The sequence below is a fragment of the Rhipicephalus microplus genome, chromosome X (assembly GCF_043290135.1).
Source record: "Rhipicephalus microplus isolate Deutch F79 chromosome X, USDA_Rmic, whole genome shotgun sequence".
Classification (NCBI taxonomy): Eukaryota; Metazoa; Arthropoda; class Arachnida; order Ixodida; family Ixodidae; genus Rhipicephalus; species Rhipicephalus microplus.
The window spans coordinates 395979316-395990707 of NC_134710.1; the positions used below are offsets into that span (position 1 = coordinate 395979316).

The following is an 11392-nucleotide window of genomic DNA, read 5'->3' on the forward strand; positions in this document are numbered from 1 at the left end:
TAGCAGTTCTCCAATCAGCCAGTGAACATAAATTTGGGTATGTGGCATAATTTGTAGAAAAAGTAGGGAACGAATTCTAGCTAAAGTTTCGAGTGAATATGCTGCGATTTTTGTTTCCTTCCCCAGCTGTTAGCCCACTGTGGTAGCTTATCAGTCCGGCGCATAGCCAGAAATTTTTTTCAGGGGGTGAAAGGGGTGGCACCAACTTGATTTCGGGAGGGGCACCCTCTTGCAAGGGTTATTTTTCACTTTCTGTGCCTTGGTGGAAAAAACAATTTGGGGGGGGGGGCAGTGGTCTTGTGTGCCACCCCCTGTGTAGGTCTCTGGGTCATGTTGGTGATATTTTGAACACAGATGTGACTTTCGGCCATGGTTGTCTAGTTTCAGAAAGGATGGAACTTGAAAGGGGTGAGGGCCATAGATATGTAAATGGCATGTATGTGAACTTAAATTTAGGAGTATTTTGGATAATCTCACGAAAATGATTTGCTCTCCCTGTTATGGCGTATCTCGGTTTCGACATGGAAAACCCCTAATTTCATCTAAAGCCTGTGACCGTGCCTGTGTAGTTGGGAACATTTTGCTAAAGACTGTCAATAGTGTCATAATGCAAAGACAACTGGCATTTTTACAAAGACCTGTGAAGTTACTCTTCATGCCTTTGTGGAACTTAGCCTGATGGCTTATGAATTTGAAGCTTGCTGAACGTGTGCTTTTTTGTATCTCTCAAAAGGTTTTGATCTGCTGGTTTATTGACATTTGCTCCTCATTTTTGCTGCCATATGCTCCTGCTCCTGTATTCGACTAATAAGCAAAATCATTGTAATAATATGCATTCGAACCTGTGGCCCCATGTTCCTTAGTTTTCTCGCCATGGTAGCCCAACAGGCTGAGGCATCTTGCTGCTACACTCATGAACGGCAATGTGATTTCTGGACACTGGCTAGGTTTCAGTGGAGGTGCAATGGAAGAATACCAACATACTTAGCATGCAGCTTGACCACCATTAGCGCGCATGCGCCAACTATCTCCTTACGCGTGCGCGAGGAAAGGGGGAGAGTTGGCGCATAAACAGTGTGGAAGAGAACAATCGCCAAGGGCCCCCTCTTCATGTGACTGCAACGTAGGAGAAGGTGGCTCAGTGCTGCTTCCGCTTTGTTTTTCTTCTCCCGTTTATCTCTCTGCCACAGCTGTGCGCTCATATACTGCTGCACATGCTCGCCCCGTTGCCCTCTCCTAGAAGCGCTGGGTGTTCACTTCGCGGCACTCACACACACACATTTATTCACACTAATGGGGGGGGGGGCAACATAAGCGGTACACAACATGTACACTACTCCACACACAAATGAAACTTACACGGACACATACAAATGGAAACGCAAGTGAACACCAGTGCTGCTTCGCATACCCACATGGTTCCCTTTAGTGGGTGACGATGTGATTATTTTTCTGTAGTTTATTTAATGAAATGCAATAGAGGGGTTTTACAGTCTGTAAAGAATTATGCCGTGAAATGTCACGTCTGCGTAAACTTGGAGCGATAGCAGAGTTAAAAAGCTTGAGCTGGCAGATCCGTGGGCACTCGTCATTTCAGCAGCATGTCTTGTCTGTTGTTGCAAAATATTTTTCAGGCACCCGAACATCCTGTGCCTGTTCAACTGGTTCCACGATGAGACGAGGGCCTATCTGATCCTGGAGTATGCGCCTCAGGGTGAACTCTACAGCCAGCTTACTTCGGCCAGGCGTTTCACTCACAAGAGAGCTGCCACTGTAAGAACATAGCCAAGCCTTTCGGTTGTGAAGTTGCAGGCGGGTGTGTCACGTGTCATTTCATGCTGTGGTAGGCAGAACTTTTGGGAGGGTGATATGCCAGAGTCTCTTATCACTGGGCTGATAGTTACTGGAAGATAATGAAGTAAAATACTAAAGACTTCAAACAGTCTCTGGAAAAAGCCAGTTTGTACATGGGTCCTGGTTCAGCTTATTTATTGTCAATTAAAATTGACACAAGAAATTCCGATCTAAAGTGTGCACCTTGTGATGTGGTTTCTCTTTTCTGACTATTCTTGTGTGCAGTAAATCTACCAGCTCTTCAATGCGCTCAAGGTCTGCCATGCACAAAAAGTCATCCACCGCGACATCAAGCCGGTAAATCTTCTCGTCGGCATTAATGGCGAGATTAAGATTGCAGACTTCGGCTGGTCCGTGCATGCACCTTCATCCAGGTGCGTTCGTCTGACTGTTAAATTCTTTTACACTGTGATCGGCTGTACAGCAGTCTGTCGAGAATTGCCTGGTGGCAATTTATCGCAGAAATGGCGTCAGTAAAAATGTGCACAAACTGGTCAAAAAAGGAAAACTGTGCTTAAGCGCTTGACCAGGTAATCAAAGCTACAGTGCGTTGCTCTGTGGAGACAGACGCCAGGCACTCCAACCACTATGCCGTCAGCACACGCACACAGTGTGATGGGAATGTGTTTAGTCATGTTCCTCATATTGGTATCGACTCATTGAGTGGAAACGCTAGAAAAAAGACGAAGGAGAGAACAAATGTGCGGCTGCGTTAGCCTAAATGTGAAAGCATGCGTTTATGTCGCAGGCGAGCCACAATGTGCGGCACGCTGGATTACCTGCCACCTGAGATGATTTAAGGTGCCCCCTACAACGAGAAGGTGGACCACTGGGCCCTCGGCATTCTCATCTACGAGTTCTTGGTTTGCAAGCCCCCCTATGAGTCGCCCACGATGCAGGAGACGTACCGGCGCATACGCGAGTTCAGGGTGCAGTGCCCTCCGTACGTAAGCGCCGAGGCACGGGACCTAATTGACAAAGTGAGCACCATTCAGTGTGAATAAACAGTGGTCATTCTCATATTCAAGTAAGAGCATTGCAAGGCCAGTCAGTTGAGAAGAAATAATGTTTGACGTTATGAACACGAATGTCTAGGGACATTAACAAAGGATGCCGCCCGTGAAAGCCAGAAATCTACCCAAAAACTGTTTTCGAACCTGTGCCTCAGAACGGGTTTGCGAATTGTTGCTTTGTCTATTTTATACATTATAACTGTTCAGAATGGCAACTACGTGTTCTTGAACATTATAGTAGTTTTCATGTTCTAACCACTATCTTGAGGATTTCTGTTCGGATGGTAATTTCCCTTTGAACAAGAAAGCAAACTTAGACAGTGACGTTAGAGCATGCTATAAATTATTTTTTCCGCCATAAAAGTAGTCCCTTTTTGGAATCAACAGGTGAGAATACAAACGCTGTTAAAATATTGTTCACATCTGTTCAGGAATCAGTTCTATTGAGCATAGTTTCCCCTCTTAATGAGTGGCACCATAGAGATGCCGTAGTACCTTGAGGGATAATTAATGTGAATTCAGTGAATCGAAACTCAGCCGATGTGTGCTAAAATGAATTGAGACACTGACTTTTAATTCACGTAGGTCGAAACGAATCAAATGCATAAATTTAAATCAATGTACGTTGAAGTGAATAACGCCTTCAGGCATGAATTACTGTATTTACTCGCCTAATGAACGCACTCGCACAATAAACCCACCCGCATCTTCAGTCGTCAAAATTTAGAATTTTTCCCCACGTAATAAACGCACACCCTAAATTCATCCGCTGCAGTTTCACTAACCACACCTGGCGCCTCCTTACCTTTTGCTTCCCTCCGCTTTTTATTATTATGCCAATCTCCCTCGGCCACCTCGGCTCGCTGCCTCCTCCCCATCGCCCGTTGCTGCGCACCGTATTGTTTTTTCTTTCTATCTGTGTGCGGCACGTCCCCTGTCCTTTTTATCTGTGCACCACAGCGGGGTTCACGAACGGTGTGAGTGTAGAGACGTCGCAGCTGATAAGCAGACGGCAATCGACGGTCATGAAACTTCCCGCGCCAACCGACGGTCGCTTCGTGCAAGTATGAAACTTTAAGGCCCAACGACGTGCACGCGATTTTATAGCGACGGCAACAGGATTTATTGTCGCCATCGCGTCGCAGGTTTTCGGAAAACCTGAAAAAATTGTTTGTCGCTCAAATAAGATCTTGACAATTTCCACAACATGGTAGCACCCTCAATTCTCACTTCGCTTGTTCTCTGCACGTACAGGAACTTCTCAAGTAGAAGCGAGGTGGCAGCTGTATTTTGTCATTATTATTGTTATGAACTGTTTGTTTTGATGCTTTGGGGTAGTTTCTTGCAATGTTGGTTACTTGCTACTATGTGAACGGCATCATTGTGGTTGTCGTGCGAGGCTGCCATGATGGCTTCCAAGTGCGCGTCGTAGCGCACGCTTCTGGGTGCCCCTTGAGATCAAAGCAGATACAACTGTTGTGGTTAAATGATTGCAAAATAAGATGGTCGCAAAACGCTTTTATGGCATGCGTGGGCGATGCGGGGACAGCTTGCATAAGATGGCATCGTCAACCACAGAAGATGAGTAAAATGCAACAAAGAGGCTGTTTCGAAACAGTGTATGTGTACATCAATTGCCAAAGGCTCAGTGGCCTAATTTTTATTGCATGACTGGATTCTTTGCTCATCCCCAAAAAGTTTTAATAAAAGTAGCCCCGCATAATACACGCATCGCCAACTTTGCTTCGATTTCTCGAGGAAAAAAGTGCGTTAATTACGCGAGTAAATACGGTACGATGCTCTGTCTACGTATGTGTCAAACTATCATAGCATAATTCTAAGGCACTCAATCTTACAATCCAAGAAAGAAAATGAAGCAATGTGTTGTTTTGCGTGAGTTTGTCTTTTACTGTTATTAGTGTGTAATTAAATATTTAATTATTTTTTCTGCAGTAACTTGCTTTCTAACGTTACATGAAAATAACGAATTATCATGTTCCAATTGTGTGTGTAAGATGTTTTTGGTTGTGCAAACTCATTTTGAGGAAAGGAAAGTAGTAGTTTCGCTTGGGTCCTGAAGTGTGGTGTGCTGAACGACAAGTCGCAGTACCTTCACCAAAATGATGGATCAGTCATACGCAGCACACTGTAGTACAAGACGTCCTGAATCAAAGGTAAACATTTGGCAGAAGCGCTCTAGGTTGGCATAAAATGTTGAAAAGAAAACTCCAACCAAAATTACATCATTCAAGTCAAGACATACTGGATATGAATAAGGTTCAGTTCATTCAATGAGACGTGCATCTAGCTCTCTTTTCCCTACAAGTTGACACAACTAGCATAAACGAGTTGCGTACACAAACATAGTCACCACCGCTGAATGTGATGAAGGAAAGTTAGTGCTTTGAAGAGCAATAACCTTTGCTTGTGATTTGCTTAGAGTTAGCTTAAATTTGCCAAGACACCAAATTTTCAATCATAATCTTTGTCATGTGGGTAAGTCTCTAGGTATTCCCTTATAAGCTGGTTTAGCTTTAGTGCATTTCTTCAGGTACTCAATTTAAAATTTGATATTATAAGCACGCGAGCTGCCTGTGAGTCGGGCTACACTGGGGCACACGCCAGCTTTGATGTAAGGAGCAGTTGACTAAGCGAGTGCCTGCATTCGGCAGCTGATGTTGTTCCATGGTAAGCTGCGCGTCAAATCAAGATATTTTATCTTTCTTCAGTTTGGTGCTGAAATTGAAAAATTCGTAACGGTTGAAACTTCGATAAAAGGCGACGGCTCTGCTCCTTCCAACTTGTAACGTCACAGGTGCCATAGAGCAGTCACTGGCGGTGGGCGGGGTTTAGAGCTGGCCTAATCTCGGACTTGTTTTGCCCTGAAATATTCTTTTACAGCCCACTTTTTAGACCTGTATATGTATAATAGGCTCTCTACCAATAGTTTTTGCTGAAAAACACAAATCCTTGAATGACCATGCAATGGCCTCTTAAGGAACCTCGTTGCTTTTCTTACCAGAAGCTGGAGATGGGGGAAGGCAGGCTGTACAGTTGAAGAGTAGTATAGTACAATTCCAATGGCTGTCTTATGTGGTGAACTCGCCAGGGTACAATAAACTTGACAATTGGACTACCAGCCGCAGTAGCTCTTTGGCTATGGCACTGCGCTACTGAGCTCACTTGTGGGTTCAATACTGAGTGTTGTAGCTGCATTCTGATGTGCTTGAGCATATCAGAAGGAGCGTATAGTTGGCAAGATAGTGCTTAGCAATGTACCAAGGCAATGGCAAGCAGTCTTAAAAGTTGCACCAAGTTAAAAATACATCACTTATCAGTCTTTGTTGTTAGCACTACATGTTATCCCGATTGTTTCCTTGTTTGAGGATAAATAAAATTAGAGACCCTAAAGCTTCCCCTTTAGGAGTTGGACGATAGCAACTACCTGTTCCTAGTGTGCATTTCATACACTTAGTTCATGAAATATTTTTGAATTTGCTATGCACCCACTATACATGGCCTTAAGGGAATAGGTGCAGTAGCATGTGTGCCTTTTGTAGTGGCGTACCGGCTTTCAACCACGGAGCCATTTTGGTAACCACATATTCTGATGCCCTGATGCCCGTGGCTTATACCACGCATTATTACTGCAATAATACATGTTGTATTGTGAAGCATGTAACAAGGACGCGTGTGTTTGCGGAGCATGTAAACTACTTTCACTGCATTTCCAAGCAGAGGAAGTTCTCACTGTTTTCAGAAGCAGAAGTTTGGCTGTGTGGTTGAACATCCGCTTGCCACACAAACGACCCGAGTTCAATTTCAACTCGGACCCAAAGGGCTCTGGTTTGGGCCCCGCTCTGCTCCACGAATATTTATTATATTTATTTTATTTCTGTCGTTTTATATTTTTTTGTCATGCATAAGATGATGATTTTTCGCTCACAACCAACGATGCCGACACTGGAATTTCTGTGAAACGATCTCTTTAACGCTATCACATTAGTTTGTTAGTGTATGTAGATCCCGCAAAAGACACTTTAGCCGGGGCAAGTGTTCAAGACATAATGGCTGAATACCTTTTTATGTACCTATTATTTTCTAGATGCGAAGTAGCTCTTCGACTAGCCTGTGTAACGCTGTCCCTCCGTACGAACGCGCTGTACGTCCCAGGTGCTGGCAAGGTGCCAAGTAGGTCCCGCCGCTGCTGCGCGTTGATTCACGCTCCCCTCACAGTGTGAACTGACAACACTTTCTTTCTCGCCTGCCGTGCGCTCGCCCCGGCGCCCGGAGCTGCCATCTCGTCCATTTGCTTGTGACTGCCGCTTGCTACGCCGCGAACTCATCGGTTCAAGCTCAATAAAGCTGACAAACGCCTAACGTACGCGTTGAAACATTTCTGTACGTGTCACCTACAAGACGTACGCTAGCCATCGCTGCAAACGAATCTTCCAGTGCCCACCGGAGCACGCGCATTCGCGCAATTCAAGCCGTTACGTCACCCGTGTGCAACGCTGCTGCTTTGTATCCCATCAGGGTTTTCATCGAGGAGATTGTTCAAGCTTTTTTTGTGTGGGTAAAGTGAAAACACTTCCCCTCTAAACTCTAGAAACATACTGCTACAAAAGGCCCTAGCTGTTGCATTTTCGATTGGAGTCTAAAATGTGTGAGGTCCATGTACTTAAATTTCGGTGCATGGTAAAGAACCCATGGTGTTCGAAATTAGGCAGTTGCGGCAGTGGGGAATTCCCAGAAAAGTACTGTTATGTGGGAGCACGATATAAAGTTTTACCGCCATGCCCTTGTTCTTTTAATTGCCCCTTATGATGCTATTTGTTGTAACAAGTGATGTTGCAGAAAAACCGGTAGAGCAGTTAGAGCATGCCTCAGAAATAAAATAAAAAGTGACTGTGGCAAGGTTCTAGCATATTGTTTAGGGTGCTCTATGACTTTAGATGTGCTAAACTACCATGTAACGCAGTAGACGGAGAGAAAAAGGGTATCATTAGTATGCACGCCTTCTGAAAAAAAAGTTGATGCGCCCTTTCTATAGATAGAGATCACTCAACATTTAAGAATCTTTGATTTTGTCACATGTGCCAGTGATATATAAGTATAATCTTAGCTCTCTCAATGAACTGTCTGTGAACTGTGCTTGTTTTTGATCACAACAGCTTCTGAGAAGATGCCCGTCTGAGCGCATATCCCTGGACGAAGTCAAGGTCCACCCGTGGGTTGTGAACAACGCAGACCTACAGTCGTGTGCAAGAACTAGTAGAAACGGGCGACTGTGGCAAATGCATGTATATAAACATGTACAGGCACACCCGGGGCTTCTTGTCACTCTACTCCTGTAAAAGTGCTTCAGACATTAGGTACATTTCACCATGTGTGACTTGCACCTCATCAATGTGGAGCTAACTTCAAGGCGTAGTAACACTTCAAGAACTAGATGTACTGCACATTAGAGTGTGCGTCTCACTTTTTTAGCCACATTTATTCTACACATTTTGACCATTCGAACTTTGCAAGCTTTTATTTGATATACATTGTTTCAGCATGTATAAATGTTTTGAAAGTTTTTAACTTTGTTTCTTCATTGACACGTGCATGACACTACAGGTATGAATGTGAAATATAACTAATACACCGACATTGAGTCACACTTCGGGAGTGGAAGAAATATTACGAACGTAGCTGCAGTAAACAACCCAGGGTAGAATATTTGTGTCACAATATTTGCATATTGTGTAATCTGAGGAAGCTGCCGCTTGCATTGTACAAATAAGTGCTGCGGCATGGAAGTTGCAGGCTATAGAACACATATCGGCTAATTTGGATTTCTCACTCTGCCTTCTTACCCTTCTAATTTGCGAAAGAAGGTAGGTTTAGGCTGTTGTTGTGACAACTGTTTTTTTGGCTGCGCGATGTCAACAATGTCGTGGGTGCGCCCTCAATAGCCGAACGAGGCATCCTCTTTGTATTGAGAGTGACATGGGGAAGAGTCATGGTGCAAGGCTTTGGCAAACCAGGTGGTGCCCATCAATTATTGGTGGTGAAAGTTTTCTTTAGGTTGCTTTTAGATTGTTGTTAGCCTTCAGCTAGGTGATGCTAGGTTGTTTTTGTGTTTATTTTCAGCACAAAGAGGTTTGAGTGAAAGAGCAGACAGTTGAATTCAACACTGATGTCAAACTGCAGAAATAGAAGCTTGCGATGAAACGGAGCATTTGCAAATCTCTTGCATTTTATGGGCACATCATCATTGCTGTAGACCGTCTATTGCGTCGGGGTCTCGTCGCGGCCATCGTTGCCTGTCTCAGCCCCCCAGTACGTTTGATGGCTATAGTTCATTCTTTGTGGACCATCGGTCAGGCGCAGAAATAATTTAATTTCTTTGGCATATACCCCATTATGATGATGGCTTTCTGTTAGATTACAGAATGGGACATAATTGTTTGATGACAGTAGTTCAATTTTAGTGAACCACAGGCGAGTTGTGGGATATAGCCAACTTCTGTGGCACATATTTGTTTACGAAGTAACCAGGAAATCACTAACATGGAAGAGTTGAAACTACAAGTTTAGTGGTGCCCCGCCGAGGTGGTCTAGTGGCTAAGGTACTCGCTCGGCGGCTGCATTTTGATGGAGGTGAAAATGTTGTAGGCCTGTGAGCTCAGATTTGGGTGTACGTTAAAGAACCCCAGGTGGGCAAAATTTCCAAAGCCCTCCACTATGGCGTCTCTCGTAATAATATGGTGGTTTTTGGACGTTAAACACCACATATCAATCAACCAATCAAGCTTTCAGCTTAGCTGAGCTACAAACATCACTAAACTCCTGCAGTAGTTTTGCTCTGGTTCTGATCGTGTGGTGCATAAAATGTTAAAACACCTACCAATGAAAACACAAAAAACCTTACTTGGTTTGTACAATGCTATCTGGTTCTCTGGTGCTATCCCTACTTCCTGGAAAGAGGCTATTGTTGTTCCAATTTTGAAACAGGGCAAGTGCCCTTCTTCAGTTTCGAGTTATAGGCCTTTTGCATTTGCAAGCTGCCTGTGCAAAGTTTTAGACAGAAATAATAAAATGCCAACTTGTACATTTCCTTGAAACAAACCATTTGCTCGACCAATTTCAAAGCGGGTTGCAAGAGGGTAGATCCACCACCGACCACCTTGTTTTTGTCGAGGCACAGATCAGAAACACTTTCTCTCCGTGTTCCTCGATATCGAAAAGGCTTATGATAGAACATGGCGCTTTGGAATATTTGGAGACTTGCCCCATCTTGACACGCTTGGCAGATTGTTTACTATAATCGAAAGTTACTTGCCAAACCAGACATCCCGTGTTCGAGTGGTCAGCGTTCTTTCTCAAACATTTGTCCAAGAAACAGGCGTGCCACCTGGTGGTTTACTTATTTGCACACTTTTTCTTATCAAAATGAACTATTTGCGTTTGTCTATCTCTTGCATTATGTTTTATTGTACATATGTCAACGGCATCCAGCTTGGCTTTAGATCTTGCATGCTGGCCATGTGTGAGTGGCAGGTTCAGCTTGGTTTGAACAAAGTCTCCGAATCAGCAGAAGAAAACGGGTTCTGACTGAATACACAGAAAAGCACGTGCGTTTTTTTCTCCAGGAAGAGAGGCATTCATCTTGAACCCGGTATTAAACTGCATGGGCAACGTTTTCTGTTAATACCGAACACAAATTCCTAGGTCTAATCTTTGACATCAAGCTAACCTTCATACCACACATCCAGTATTTAAAAAACAAGTGCAACAAAGCCATGAACATTCTAAAAGTGTTGTCAAGCACTAAGTGGGGAATTGACAAGAACTGTCTAATAAATTTATATAAAAGCCTCATGCGTACCCACCTACACTATGGGGCAAGAGCATATCAGTCTGCGACACCTACTGCCCTTAAAATGCTTCATGCTGTTCATAATATACACATCCACCTCTCGACAGGTGCTTTTCCCACTAGCCCTGTGGAAAGCCTGTACGTGGAATCGAAGGGATGGTCGCTTCACCTACAGAGATGTTACATGTCTTTTAGATATTATCTTGTGAATGCAGACAAGGATCGTACATCACATTCGAGAATTAATGACACGTCAAGTTTCGCTGTCTGAAAAACGGTCTTCTATGAGACAGCCCTATTCACTCCTTGCAAGGGGCCTAGCGAAAGAAACCGGTGTGGCACTTGAACACCGTTTGATGGCTCCCACAGCATGCCTGCCATCGTGGCAGTGGCAGGTGATAGATTGCGACGTGTCTTTCTTGAAGGTTAGGAAGCACACACCGATTGCACATATTCAGACATACTTTCAAGAACTACAACAGAAATACTCAAGTTCTTAGTTCTTTACGAATGCCTCAAAGACCAACACTTTTCTCTCGTATGCAGCCGTTGGCCCATCCTTTTCGAAAGCCGGCGTTGTGCACCCTGATACACAGGGTGCACAACGCCGGCTGTTAAACACAATAAACAAGTAAAACTACAGAAGGCAATAATATAT

The 11392-nt window shown here is 44.0% G+C and overlaps 1 protein-coding gene across 1 annotated transcript in view; it reads left to right on the plus strand.

Annotated features, from left to right (window-relative positions):
* LOC119173702 (uncharacterized) overlaps nt 1-8453 on the plus strand; it is an 82268-nt gene extending 73815 nt beyond the window's left edge. Inside the window, 4 exon segments of the mRNA XM_075876829.1 lie at nt 1635-1773; nt 2080-2228; nt 2603-2834; nt 8042-8453. Coding sequence (XP_075732944.1) covers nt 1635-1773; nt 2080-2228; nt 2603-2834; nt 8042-8224 — 703 coding nt within the window. The 3' untranslated portion in view covers nt 8225-8453.
* Nucleotides 8454-11392: the final 2939 nt, after the last annotated feature.